Below are 14,957 nucleotides of genomic sequence, written 5' to 3'. Positions count from 1 at the left end.
TATGGGTTCCCTTCGGACCTTCTGATTTCCTCCCACATCTCAAAGACATGCACAGTAGAGCCAGCAACACCATTCAATGTGACCATGGCTGATCATCCCCAATCAGTAACCTGTTCCTGCCTTCTCCCCATATCCCCTGACTCCGCTATCTTTAAGAGTTCTAGTATAGTATGTGACCAGTATAGATGGGGCCTTGTGATTGAGGCAGTGCAGCGTAGGTTCACGAGATTGATCCCTGGGATGGCGGGACTGTTATATGAGGAAAGATTGAAAAGACTAGGCTTGTATTCACTGGAGTTTAGAAGGATGAGGGGGTTCTTATAGAAACATATCAAATTATAAAAGGACTGGACAAGCTAGATGCAGGAAAAATGTTCCCAATGTTGGGCGAGTCCAGAACCAGGGGCCACAGTCTTAGAAAAAAGGGGAGGCCATTTAAGATTGAGGTGAGAAAAAACGTTTTCACCCAGAGAGTTGTGAATTTATGGAATTCCCTGCCACAGAGGGCAGTGGAGGCCAAATCCCTGGATGGATTTAAGAGAGAGTTAGATAGAGCTCTAGGGGCTAGTGGAGTCAAGGGATATGGGGAGAAGTCAGGCACGGGTTATTGATAGGGGACAATCAGCCACGATCACAATAATAATAATAATAATGGATGGGATTTATATAGCGCCTTTCTAATACTCAAGGCGCTTTACATCGCATTATTCATTCACTCCTCAGTCACACTCGGTGGTGGTAAGCCACAGCTGCCCTGGGGCAGACTGACGGAAGCGTGGCTGCCAATCTGCGCCTACGGCCCCTCCGACCACCACCAATCACTCACACACATTCACACACAGGCAAAGGTGGGTGAAGTGTCTTGCCCAAGGACACAATGACAGTATGCACTCCAAGCGGGATTCGAACCGGCTACCTTCCGGTTGCCAGCCGAACACTTAGCCCATTGTGCCATCTGTCGTCCCAATGAATGGCGGTGCTGGCTCGAAGGGCCGAATGGCCTCCTCCTGCACCTATTTTCTATGTTTCTATGTTTCTATGTTGGTCAACGTGGGCACGTTGGGACGAAGGGTCTGTTTCCAAGCTGTGCGACTCTATGATGCCAACTTCTCAAGTTAAATATGTTTTAAGCAAAAAAAAAACAAACAATAATGTTTGAAGATCATTTCATGAACCTTCCATTAATTTTAATGATTATTCTTATTTTTTTGAACCGCCCACAGGAAGCCAGCAAGCCCATTATGGTGAGTATTTCTCCTCTTAAGAATAACACTTTTTTAATCAAAACATTGGACTCCTTCGATGGTTAAGTGAACACTGACTGCTTTCACTTGCAGAACCCATTTTCAGTCAAAAGAAAACTTACCTCTACCATTACGAGGGGGTGGTTCTGACAGGCCTCCCAGAAGATGGTTTGGCTAAGGGAGGCCTTAAGATCACCAGCAAAGTGCAGATTAGCTCAATGGGCGAAAAGAAGCATCTCCTCAAGGTAAGGAACCTTTATCTTCCAGAGCTAGATTTAGCTCTTAGGGCTAACGGAATCAAGGTATATGCGGGAAAACGCAGGAATGGGATACTAATTTTGGATGATCAGCCATGATCATATTTAATGGCGGTGCTGGCTCGAAGGGCCGAATGGCCTCCACCTGCACCTATTTTCTATGTTTCTATGGTTCTATGTTTCGATGTTTCCAGGAGGGCCACCATCTAATGTGATTTAAGTTACCCCGGCATTGGAAAGTATACTTTCTGTTCGTTTAATTTAGTTTAGAGATACTGCGCAAACAGGCCCTTTGGCCCACCGAGTCCGCGCCGACCAGCGATCATCCCGTACACTAACGGTATCACATCGGGTCACGTAATTAGGCAGCCGCGACTTGGTTTCCAATGGGATTTTGGGAAGGCGGCACGGTGGCGCAGCGGTAGATTTGCTGCCTCACAGCGTCAGATACCCAGGTTCGATCCCGACTACGGAGTTTGCACGTTCTCCCCGTGACCTGCGTGGGTTTTCTCTGGGCGCTCAGGTTTCCTCCCGCACTCCAAATACATCCAGGTTTGTAGGATAATTGGCTTCGATAAAAATTGTAAATTGTCCCTAGTGTGTAGGATAGAGCTAGCGTATGGGGATCGCTGGTCGGCACGGACTCGGTGGGCCGAAGGGCCTGTTTCCGCTCCATATCTCTAAAGTAAATTAAACTAAATCAGGTGCTGTTCCTCCAATTTGCATTTGGCCTCACTCTGACAGTGGAGGAGGCCCAGGACAGAAAGGTCAGTGTGGGGATGGGAGGGGGAGTTGAAGTGTTTGGCAACCGGGAGATCGCGTAGGCCTAGGCGGTCTGAGCGTGGGTGTTCAGCGGAACGATATGTTTCCAAGCCAAGGTGGGGCGGGACTACCGTCCTAATTTAATCAAAGACCTGTTGAAAAGAGGTAACTCAAAACTCTTTTTCTAATTAAACGGTGGCGCAGCGGTAGAGTTGCTGCCTCACAGCGCCAGAGACCCAGGTTCAATCCCGACTACGGGTGCTGTCTGTCCGGAGTTTGTGCGTTCTCCACGTGACCTGCGCGGGTTCACTCCAGGATCTCCGGTTTTCTCCCAAACTCCAAAGACGTACAAGTTTGTAGGTTAAGTGGTTTGATATAAATGTTAAATTGTCCCCAGTGTGTGTAGTGTTTGTGTGCGGAGATCGCTGGTCGGTGCGGACTCGGTGGGCCGAAGGGACAGTTTCTGCGCCGTATCTCTTAACTAAACTAAATCATGCGCTGCTCCTCCAATTTGCATGTGGCCTCACTCTGACAGCGGAGGAGGCCCAGGACAGAAAGGTCAGTGTGAGCGGACACAAAATGCTGGAGCAACTCAGCGGGACAGGCAGCATCGCTGGTGAGAAGGAATGGGTGACGTTTCGGGTCGGGAATGGGATGGGGAGTTAAAATGTATGGAAACTGGCAGATCGTGTAGGCCAAGGCGGACTGAGCGTAGGTGTTCAGCGAAATGATATGATTCCAAGTCTGAAGAAGGGTCTCAACCCGAAACGTCACCCATTCCTTCTCTCCCGAGATGCTGCCTGTCCCGCTGAGTTAATCCAGCATTTTGTGTCTATCTTCTGTTTCCGAGTCGAGATGGGGCAGGACCAACATCTTAATGCAATAGACAATAGACAATAGGTGCATGAGTAGGCTATTCGGCCCTTCAAGCCAACACCGCCCTTCAATGCGCGATCATGGCTGATCATCCCCAATCAGTACCCCGTTCCTGCCTTCTCCCCATATCTCCTGACTCCGCTATCTTTAAGAGCACTATCTTGCTCTCTCTTTAAAGTATCCAGAGAACCTGCCTCCCCCACCCTCTGAGGCAGAGAATTCCACAGACTCACAACTCTCTGTGAGAAAAAGTGTTTCCTCATCTCTGTTCTAAATGGCTTACTCCTTATTCTTAAACTGTGGCCCCTGGTTCTGGACTCCCCCAACATCGGGAACATGTTTCCTGCCTCTAGCGTGTCCAAACCCTTAATAATCTTATATGTTTCAATAAGATCCCCTCTCATCCTTCTATATTCCAGAGTATACAAGCCCAGCCTTTCAGCATATGACAGTCCCGCCATCCCGGGAATTAACCTTGTAAACCTACGCTGCACTCCCTCAATAGCAAGAATGTCCTTCCGCAAATTAGGGGACCAAAACTGTACACAATACTCCAGGTGTGGTCTCACTAAGGCTCTGTACAACTGAAGAAGGTACTCTTTGACCTGTTGAAAAGAGTATGTTCGATATTCACCGAATGTATATTTAAAAATATATATATATATTATTCATTTCTATCTTCCAGGTCATCTCACCTCAAATCCTTGAGTACAGTGGGATCTGGCCGTCGGAGGAGTTTATTCCGGCTCGAAAGCTGACCCGGAGTTTGAGCGCGCAGTTGAGCCAGCCCGTGGTCTTCGAGTACACGCGGGGGCGAGTCGGGAACCTGTTCGCCCCTCCGGACATTCCCGAAAACGTCCTCAACATCCACCGAGCCATCCTGAACATCTTGCAGATCAGCATCAAGAAGAACCAGAATATCTACGAGTTGCAAGAGGTACCTCCGTCGTAAACACTCGCAGGGTTTGTGCATGCAGTTCTGGGCGCCCCCATGACCGGAGAGAATGTGCAGGCTTTGGAGAGGGTGCGGAGGTGGTTGAACCAGAATATAGACGCAAAGTGCTGGAGTTGATCAATATTCATGCCCATGATACAAATCTAGATTTCTCTCAAGTAACCCCTGCATTCCCCCTCTCTTTCTCTCCATCTGTGGAATTCTTTGCCACAGAAGGCTGCGGAGGCCAAGTCAACGGATTCATTTAAAGCAGAGGTAGATAGATTCTTGATTTGTACGGGTGTCAGGGGTTATGGGGGGAATGGGATTAGGAGGGAGAGATAGATCAGGCATAATTGAATGGTGGAGTAGATTTGATGGGCCAAATGGCCAAATTCTGCTCAATAGACAATAGACAATAGGTGCAGCAGTAGGCCATTCGGCCCTTCGAGCCAGCACCGCCATTCAATGTGATCATGGCTGATCATCCCCAATCAGTACCTCGTTCCTACCTTCTCCCCATATCCCCTGACTCCGCTATCTTTAAGAGCCCTATCTAGCTCTCTCTTGAAAGCATCCAGAGAACCTGCCTCCACCGCCCTCTGAGGCAGAGAATTCCACAGACTATATATATATATATATACGACAGATGGCACAATGGGCTAAGTGTTCGGCTGGCGACCGGAAGGTAGCCGGTTCGAATCCCGCTTGGAGTGCATACTGTCGTTGTGTCCTTGGGCAAGACACTTCACCCACCTTTGCCTGTGTGTGAATGTGTGTGAGTGATTGGTGGTGGTCGGAGGGGCCGTAGGCGCAGATTGACAGCCACGCTTCCATCAGTCTGCCCCAGGGCAGCTGTGGCTACAGAAGTAGCTCACCACACTCACTCCGAGTGTGACTGAGGAGTGAATGAATAATGCGATGTAAAGCGCCTTGAGTATTAGAAAGGCGCTATATAAATCCCATCCATTATTATTATTATTATAAGTGCTCCCATCACTTATGACCTTATGACCATATCACTCCCCCAGATCATACCAGGTCATATCCCTCCCCCCCCCCAAGTCACACCAGCTTCTCGTTCTCACCTAGCAAACAGCTAACAATGGCCCGTTTCCTATATCATCGTTACATTTTCGCGTAATTTCCCATCATGTTGTTCCATATCTCTCCACATCACCTTCTATATATCTCTCTTGTTGCCCTTTGCCCCCGACTCTCAGTCTGAAGAAGGGTCTCGACCTGAAATGTCTCCCATTCCTTCTCTCCTGATTTGCTGCCTGTCCTCCTTTGTTCCCCCCCCCCCCCCACACACACACACACACACACCTGTCCCACACGGCGATCCCTCCTCGCTGGGTCCTCCGATGTACCCAGTGTCGAGACCTCCAACTCCCACATGGCCCATCATTCATAAAAAACATTGAAAGAAAAATAGGTGCAGGAGTAGGCCATTCGGCAGCACTGCCATTCAATATCTATCTATCTATCTATCTATCTATCTATCTATCTATCTATCTATCTATCTATCTATCTATCTATCTATCTATCTATCTATCTATCTATCTATCTATCTTTCTATAAAACTCTCGCCCCATCCGTCCGACATCCGTCCGTCCGGCTGCCTGTCTGCCTTTTGATTCGTTGACTTTCTGCCTTTTGATTTGTTGACGGCTGCTCCTTCCTATCAGCTTCCAACACACTTCGAAACAAACTTGCAAGACAGGAACACTCTGAACCTTTCACTGCTGCAGCAGGCAGGGGAGGTGCAATTGGATTTTTTTAAATCCACTGCTGAGGGAGGCAGGGGAGTGCTGGAATCTTACATTTGGGGACGGCTTCAGTTCCATTGGAGGAGACAGGTGCATGGTGGAATATTGGGTTGGGGTATCACACCATTGGGGGAGCAGACCCAACGGGTCTGCACTCCACCATTGGGGGAGCAAACCCAACGGTACACAAAATACTAGACCAAGTGCACTATTAAAACTCTGTGCCTGCCGCCTGCCGTCCGGCTGCCTTTCTGCCTTTTGATTCGTTCCATCGTGTGATGCCACAATGCCCAATACTCGCAGATGTCCAATCGGAATGGCCGATGCTCGCAGATGTCCAATCGGAATGGAGCCATTTACATGTACGGCTGCCGGCTGCATTTCTTCCTTTGATTCATTGCCACGCCGAATCCAGACGCTCAATCTCCGAGATCATTTCCATTTCGGTAGAGATTTCGCTTTTCTTTCTACACGTTTTTAATCAAATCCTTCTCCCCCCCCCCCCCCCCCCCCCCCCCCCCCAATATTTCAAAAATAAACTGGCTTCTCACCCATAGAAGCAGCCATTTCGGTAGACATTTCACTTTCCATTCCAACTATCCACTCCTCATTAGATTTCGTTATGTTTATGTCCACATTTTTCATTATACCCTTCTTCCCCCACTCACTCATTTTGTCGCCTCCTGCTAGCCAGCGACCATAACGGCTGCTGGCGCCCGCATCTCGCCTCAAAGACGCCATTTAAAACCAGCCGCACGGCTCATTCCTGGGCCGCTTGAGTTGGAGGACCACGTCTCCCGGGGGGCTACGGGTAGGGAACGGCTGCGTTGGGGGAGCAGACCCAACGGGTCTGCCCTTGGTCTAGTGATCATCTAAAATCAGTACCCCATCATTTATTCATTCATCGTGAGGCTCTTTCACCATTAACTGTAGCTATGGAGTTATGCCTTAGAGTTTGAGGGGTTACACATACACAAGTTATACGAGTAGAATTAGGCCATTTGGGCCATCGAGTCCACTCCGCTGATCTCTGCCTCCTAACCCCATTCTCCTGCCTTCTCCCCATAACCCTTGATACCCGTTCTAATCAAGAATCTATCTATCTCTGCCTTAAAAATGTCCACTGACTTGGCCTCCACAGCCCTCTGTGGCAATGAGTTCCACAGATTAACTGCCCTCTGATTAAAGAAATTCCTCCTTATCTCCTTTCTAAAAGAGCGCCTTTTAATTCTGAGGCTGTGACCTCTGGTCCTAGACTCTCCCATCAGTGGAAACATCCTCTCCACATCCACTCTACCCGGGCCTTTCATTATGCTGTCAGTTTCAATGAGGTCCCCCCTTCAACCTTCTAAACTCCAGCGAGTACAGTCCCAGTGACGTCAAGCGCTCATCATATGCTCACCCACTCATTCCCGGGATCATTCTTGCAAACATTATTCAATACGCTGGTTTCATGATTTTTCACTCGTTGAATTGGGCATGCAATTGACTGACTGTTTGTGACACCTAGAATGGGTTGGAAGGTGTCTGTCACTCCAGCTACACCATCCAGGAGAACAAGAAGGCCAGACAAATCGCCGTCACGAAGGCCAAGGATCTGGACAACTGCCAGGAAAAGGTCTCGGAGACAAAAGGCAACGAACTCTCCCAGCAGTGTGACACCTGCCAACAGGTGAGTGCATAGGTTGCATCGTGCTGGAGAATTTGGGGGCGGAACGGTGGCGCAGCGGTAGAGTTGCTGCCTTACAGCCAATGCAGCGCCGGAGACCCGGGTTCGATCCCGACTATGGCTGGGCGCTGTCTGTACGGAGTTTGTACGTTCTCAACCCCCGTGACCTGCGTGGGTTTTCTCCGAGATCTTCAGTTCCCCTCCCACATTCCAAAGACGTGCAGGTGTGTAGGTTATTTGGCTTGGTAAATGTAAACATAGTCATAGAAACATAGAAAATAGGTGCAGGAGTAGGCCATTCGGCCCTTCGAGCCTGCACCGTCATTCAATATGATCATGGCTGATCATCCAACTCAGTATCCTGTACCTGCCTTCTCTCCATACCCCCTGATCCCTTTAGCCACAAGGGCCACTTCTAACTCCCTCTTAAATATAGCCAATGAACTGGCCTCAACTACCTTCTGTGGCAGAGAATTCCACAGATTCACCACTCTCTGTGTGAAAAATGTTTTCCTCATCTCGGTCCTAAAAGATTTCCCCCTTATCCTTAAACTGTGACCCCTTGTTCTGGACTTCCCCAACATCGGGAACAATCTTCCTGCATCCATAGTCCATAGTGTGTGTAGGATAGTGTTAACGTGCGGGGATCGCTGGTCACTCTGATCTCGGTGGGCCGAAGATCAGAGTGACCTCTGGTCCTAGGTTCTCCCACCGGTGGAAAACATCCTCTCCACATCCGCTCTATCCAGGCACACTCTGGTCTCGGTGGGTCGAAGGGCCTGTTTCCGCGCTGTATCTCTAAACTAGACTAAACCAAAGACCATGGGCGGAGAGCGAGAGAGAAATCTAAGAGAGGTTAAAGTCGATCACCACCTGTCTCTTTTCATGCAGAGAGGCAAGAATCTTCGGAGCGTTTCCACGTACACCTACGCTTTGAAAGGTGTGGACGGGGGAGCAGAGATAACTGAGGTCGTCAGCCAGGAGACCCATCAGTTCACACCGTTTAATGAATTGGATGGTGCAGCCAGCACTGAATCAAGGTAAACACAAAGAGGGGATTCTCCTGGTGTAGTCTTTTACCCAGTGTGGGGGAATCGAGAACCAGAAGACGTAGGTTTAATACAATACAATACAATACAATACAATACAATACAATACAATACAATACAATACAATACAATTTATTTGTCATTTGGATCCCTTGAGGTCCAAACGAAATGTCGTTTCTGCAGCCATACATTACAAAACAAAAGACCCGAGACACAACACAATTTACACAAACATCCATCACATCGCTGTGATGGAAGGCAAAAAAACTTCTCTCTCCACTGCACTCCCCCCCCCCCGATGTCAGAGTCAAAGTCAAAGCCCCCGGCTGGCGATGGTGATTGTCCCGCGGCCATTAAAGCCACGCCGGGTGATGCAAGGTCGCGCACCGGGTCTTGTTGTTGGAGCCCCCGGCGTGCTCTCGCAAAGTCCCGCGGCCATTCCAAGCCGCGCGGGGCGATGGTAAGTGTCTCCGCTCCAGGTAATCTTCAACCCCGCAACTCGGGCGGGAGAAGTGGCCGCTGCGGAAGCCCCGAAAAGCGGTCTCCCCACCAGGGACCCGCGGGCTCCCGGTGTTGCCGTCCGCCAGACCCGCAGTTGCAGCCTCCGAAGCTCCGGGGGTCGGGTCGCAGCAGCGCTCAACCACCGCTCCACCCGCTCCGGACTCGGCCAGCTCCGCGACGGTGAGTAGTCCGCAGCTCCACAACTGGAACCCCAGGTCATTCCTGTTGGAGGCCGCTCCACGTTGCAGCCCCAACGACAACGGAGACCCGACAAAGAAAAGGTCAGGTCTCCCGTGCAGGGGAAAGATTTTAAAGTTACCCCCTCCCCCCCACCTCACCCCCACCCCCCCACACACATACCCCAACAAAAAAAATAACAAAAACTACATAAAAACGAGACAAAAAAACACAGACGGGGGGGGAAGATTTAATAGGAACCTTTTTACACAAAAGGGCAGTGTCACAATGGACTGGTTTTCAGCGGACACCCCTAAAGGGCCTGTCCCACTTAGGCGACTATTTAGGCGAGCGCAGGAGACTCTGCGCTCGCCACATGTTCGCTGGTGGTCTCTGGCAAGTCTCCTTCATGGTCGCGAGGAGTTCCCACATTCTGGGAACTAGTATGGTCTCCACAAATTTTTCAACATGTTGAAAATCTTTCTGCGACCAAAAATTGGTCACCATGGAGAAAATCGATACTTTTGTAGTCGTAGGTGCTGTGGTAGTGGGGTCGCCGTGTAGTTATAGGTCGTCGAGGTAGTCATAGGTAGTTTTAGTTCATCCCTTTTGCTGACTGGTCATTTTCATTGGCTCATTGGGGGGAAAAACGTAAACACGAGTTTTCAGAACCAAGGAGAACCGACCGGTGATGTTAAATGTCCGCTAAACTTCACAGCTGTGTAACTCTGGCTTATTAAAAGTTGTCTGGCTTCTTAAAAGTGTCTCCGCTCCTTCTCCCCCCTTCTCCCCATTCTTGCCCCTTCTCCCCCCTACTAACCCCCCCCCTCTTTTAAAGGACTTTCGTGGTGTGTGTCTGTATCACCTTGGCTTTGCACCGTGTGAATTTCAGACAGCGCTCCCCCACCTTTGCGATGTGTGTGTGAGTGTGTGTGTGTGTGTGTGTGTGTGTGTGTGTGTGTGTGTGTGTGTGTGTGTGTGTGTGTGTGTGTGTGTGTGTGTGTGTGTGTGTGTGTGTGTGTGCGCGTGTGTGTTCCACTCTGACAGTCGCCGTTCCAGTTCCCGGTTTTTCAGGCGACTGACACTCGCCGGCAGTCTGCTGAAAAATCTCCTAAGTGGGACAGGCCCTTAACGCCTACATTTGCAGCAGGTTTATCCGGTGACTGGATAACCCAGGGAGTTGCAATCTGTAGAATGTACCCTGTTACCTCATCGATTTATTTCTCTCGGAAACACGTCATGTTCTCACTTCGATGGTTGTCTTTGGTTTTGGGAAACAGGCAGCATCTGTACTTGTTGGAACGTAAAGACCAGGCCCAACACATGCCCAGCAACCCCATGGAGAAGCGGGTGGGTCTGAGATATCAGTTCTCCAACGAGCTGTCGCAAGTACCAATGCAGTTGGTCAAGACCTCGGCTAACGATACCAAGGTAGGTGGGATTGCAGCAGAGATATAAGGGACATCTATCTCTACTTTCTTCACCAAAATGATTTGGCTTTGCTCAAACCCTCTTCCGTTGACTCCATTACACCTCACACTGCCTCGGCAAGGCCAGCAGCATAATCAAGGACCAGTCGCACCCCGGTCACTCCCACTTCCCCCCTTCTCCCATCAGGTAAGGGGTACAGAAGTGTGAAAACGCACACCTCCAGATCCAGGCACAGTTTCGTCCCAGCTGTTATCAGACAACTGAACCATCCTACCACAACCAGAGAGCAGTTCCAGACCTATCATCTACCTCATTGGAGATCCTCAGATTATCTTTATCAGACTTTACTGGACTTTATCTTGCACTAAACATTATTAAGGGCCTGTCCCACTTGGCAATTTTTTCGGCGACTGCCGGCGTCATATCAGTGTCGCCAAAAGATTTTGAACATTTCAAAATCCAGCGGCAACAAATAAATGTTGCGATGCTTGAAAAAAAAAACGCGCGTCATTATATCGTTGACCTGATACGTCAGTCAATGATGCCGGCAGTAGCTGAAAAAATCGCCAAGTTGGACAGGCCCTTTAGTCATTCCCTCTTCTCCCATTCCCATCCGGTATGAGATATAGATGTGTGAAAACGCACACCTCATGTAGCTCTACGCTGTAAATGGATCTTTCTGCTGGCTGCTTAGCACGCAACAAAAGCTTTTCACTGTACCTCGGTACACGTGACAATAAACGAAACTGATAACCAGTGATGGCCGATCCCGGTCTCTCGTACATTTGCAGCATGGAACTCACTCAGGCTCTCACCGTTTGTTTAACAGGTTGCCAAAGTGCTGGAAGAGTTGGTGCACCTCAACCAAGAGAAGGCTCATCCAGATGCTCCCCAGATGTTCCTGCAGCTGATCCAGCTGTTGCGTTCGGCCGACACGCACGGCCTTCAAAGCATTTGGAAAAAGAACGCCAACAAACAGAGCCACAGGTGACACAGGAGGGCAGAGCGGGCGGGAGGTTGGACGGCAACCGAACGACAAAGGCCAGGAGTTGACACAAAGGGAGTAGGAAGGAACTGCGGATGCTGGTTGACACCGAATGTAGACACAAAAAGTTGCAGTAACTCGGCGGGACAGGGAGCATCTCTGGAGACCCTTCTTCAGACTGAGAGTCGGGTGAAAGGGAAATGAGGGATATAGACCTTTCTGTCCTGGGCCTCCTCCATGGCCAGATTGAGCCCCACCGCAAATTGGAGGAGCAGCACCTCATATTTCGCTTGGGTAGTTTACACCCCAGCGGTATGAACATTGACTTCTCCAATTTCAGGTAGTCCCTGCTTTCTCCCTCCTTCCCCTCCCCTTCCCAGCTCTCCCACAGCCCACTGTCTCCGCCTCTTCCTTTCTTCCCGCCCCCCCACCCCCCACATCAGTCTGAAGAAGGGTCTCGACCCGAAACGTCACCTGTTCCTTCGCTCCATAGATGCTGCCTCACCCGCTGAGTTTCTCCAGCATTTTTGTCTACCTGGGGGCTATAGACGGTGATGTAGAGCGATAGACTGTAGAAGAAACGAAAGAAAGATAGGCAAATGAGGTACGGCAGTAAAGGAGGCAGGCCATTGTTAGCTGTGGTCTAGGTGAAAACGAGTTTCAGACAATGAGACTCAACAGGACGACTTTGAAACTGGTACGACTTGGGGTGGGGGAGGGGCGGAGAGCGAGGGGATGCAAGTGTCACGAGGTTAGAGAAATCAATATTTATCCCGCAGAAACACTATGTCCTTGATTATCAAGGGTGTCAAATGGTTTCGGGGAGAAGGCAAGGGAATGGGGTTGAGAGGGAAAGATAGATCTGACAGGTTTGAATGGTGGAGTAGACTCAATGGGCCAAATGGCCTCATTTTGCTCCTGTGACTTCTGCCTTGAGAAAGGAGACGAGGAAGATTATTCTTTAGTCAGAAGGTGGTGAATCTGTGGAATTCTACCACAGAAGGCTGTGGAGGCCAAGTCATTGGATATTTCTAAGGCGGAGATTGACATATTCTTGGTTAGTACGGGTGTCAGGAGTTACGGGGTGAAGGCAGGAGACGGGTTGAGAGAGAAAGATAGATCAGCCATGATTGAATGGCATAGTAAACTTGAAGGGCTGAATGGCCTGATTTTGCTCCAATGTGAATGAGAATAAAATGGGTTGGTGTTGGATTGGTGCAAATGGATGGTTGGAGTGGGCTCGATGGGCTGAAAGGCCTGCATGATACTTCTCTATGACACGGTGGCACAGCGGTAGAGTTGCTGCCTTACAGCGCTTACAGCACCAGAGACCCGGGTTCGAACTCGACTAGGGGCGCTGTCTGTGTGGAGTTTGTACGTTCTCCCCGTGACCTGCGTGGGATTTCTCCAAGATCTTCGGTTTCCTCCCACAATTCCAAAGACGTACAGGTTTGTAGGTCAATAGGCTTGGTGTAAATGTAAATTGTCCCTAGTGTGTGTAGGGGAGTGGTAATTTGCGGGGATCGCTGGTCGGCGCAAACTCAGTGGGCCGAAGGGCCTGTTTCCGCGATTTATCTCTACACTAAACCAAACTATTTTAAACCATGGATATTTTTGGAGATTGACTGAGTCTTGATTAGTACGGGTGTCTGGGGTTTTGGAGAGTAAGGCAGGAGAATGGGATTGAGAGAAAGATAGACCAGCCATGATTGAATGGCAGAGTAATCTTGAAGGCCTAATTCTGCTCCTATGTCTTAAGGGCCTGTCCCACTTGCGCGACCTTTACAGGCGACTGCCGGCACCCTCGTGATAGGTCGACGAAATTTTTAACGTTGAAAACTCAGCGGCGACCAGAAAGACGCTACGACTCTTTGGAGACCTCCCACGACAGGCTGTACAGTCGTGAGAAGTCTTCTATGGTTGTGAGAGGTCACCCGCGACATGTCGCCAGGGTCCGCCTGTATGATCGTGAGAGGTCTCCTATGGTCGTGAGAGGGTCTGCAAAGAGTCATAGCGTCTTTCTGGTCGCCGCTGAATTTTCGACACGTTGAAAATTTCGGCAGCCTGTCACGGGTGCCGGCAGTCGCCTGTAAAGGCCACGTAAGTGGGACAGGCCCCTTTATGGACATGAACAAAATGGTTTGGTGTCGGATTAGTGCAAGTGGATGGTCGATGGTTGGCGTGGACCCGATGGGCTTCAGGGACCACGCCACGATCTCTCTATGACTCTCTGATGTCTGTTTTGTCCTGATTCCAGGCAGTGGATTCTGGATGCCATCCCCACCGCAGCAACGCATGAAGCCGTGCAGTTCATCCAGGCCAAGATTGAGCAGGGGGAGTTCTCCCAGTTTGAAGCTGCCCAGGCTGTTGTCTTTGTCCTGCACTCCATCAAACCCGATTGCCACGGTGTGGACAATGCCACGGTGAGCCTTCACTTCCCTCTCAGTTTGTTTACTTAGAAACATAGAAACATAGAAATTAGGTGCAGGAGTAGGCCATTCGGCCCTTCGAGCCTGCACCGCCATTCAATATGATCATGGCTGATCATCCAATTCAGTATCCCGTACCTGCCTTCTCTCCATACCCTCTGATCCCCTTAGCCACAAGGGCCACATCTAACTTCCTCTTAAATATAGCCAATGAACTGGCCTCGACTACCCTCTGTGGCAGAGAGTTCCAGAGATTCACCACTCTCTGTGTGAAAAAAGTTCTTCTCATCTCGGTTTTAAAGGATTTCCCCCTTATCCTTAAGCTGTGACCCCTTGTCCTGGACTTCCCCAACATCGGGAGCAATCTTCCTGCATCTAGCCTGTCCAACCCCTTAAGAATTTTGTAAGTTTCTATAAGATCCCCTCTCAATCTCCTAAATTCTAGAGAGTATAAACCAAGTCTATCCAGTCTTTCTTCATAAGACAGTCCTGACATCCCAGGAATCAGTCTGGTGAACCTTCTCTGCACTCCCTCTATGGCAATAATGTCCTTCCTCAGATTTGGAGACCAAAACTGTACGCAATACTCCAGGTGTGGTCTCACCAAGACCCTGTACAACTGCAGTAGAACCTCCCTGCTCCTATACTCAAATCCTTTTGCTATGAAAGCTAACATACCATTCGCTTTCTTCACTGCCTGCTGCACCTGCATGCCCACTTTCAATGACTAGTGTACCATGACACCCAGGTCTCGCTGCATCTCCCCTTTTCCTAGTCGGCCAGTTTGCACGTTCTCCCAGTAACCGCGTGGCTTTCCTCTGGGTGTCCCAGCCCCATCAATGGAAATATATCTAAGGCTGAGATTGAAAGA

General features: G+C 49.7%; 1 protein-coding gene across 1 annotated transcript in view; it reads left to right on the top strand.

Annotated features, from left to right (window-relative positions):
- Nucleotides 1–1,330: 1,330 nt before the first annotated feature.
- The window catches only part of LOC116977414 (vitellogenin-like), a gene marked incomplete at its 5' end in the record, with an annotated part of 82,880 nt that continues 69,253 nt past the window's right edge, over nt 1,331–14,957 (top strand). Inside the window, 7 exons of the mRNA XM_033027842.1 lie at nt 1,331–1,489; nt 3,825–4,076; nt 7,356–7,517; nt 8,406–8,554; nt 10,522–10,672; nt 11,502–11,659; nt 13,915–14,080. Of these exons, the coding sequence (XP_032883733.1) occupies nt 1,331–1,489; nt 3,825–4,076; nt 7,356–7,517; nt 8,406–8,554; nt 10,522–10,672; nt 11,502–11,659; nt 13,915–14,080 (1,197 nt within the window). The remainder of the gene's footprint in view (nt 1,490–3,824; nt 4,077–7,355; nt 7,518–8,405; nt 8,555–10,521; nt 10,673–11,501; nt 11,660–13,914; nt 14,081–14,957) is intronic.

The sequence above is a fragment of the Amblyraja radiata genome, chromosome 10, assembly GCF_010909765.2.
Source record: "Amblyraja radiata isolate CabotCenter1 chromosome 10, sAmbRad1.1.pri, whole genome shotgun sequence".
NCBI classification, from domain to species: domain Eukaryota; kingdom Metazoa; phylum Chordata; class Chondrichthyes; order Rajiformes; family Rajidae; genus Amblyraja; species Amblyraja radiata.
The sequence above is the reverse complement of the archived record's forward strand: the minus strand, read 5'-3'. Positions and strand labels throughout refer to the sequence as shown.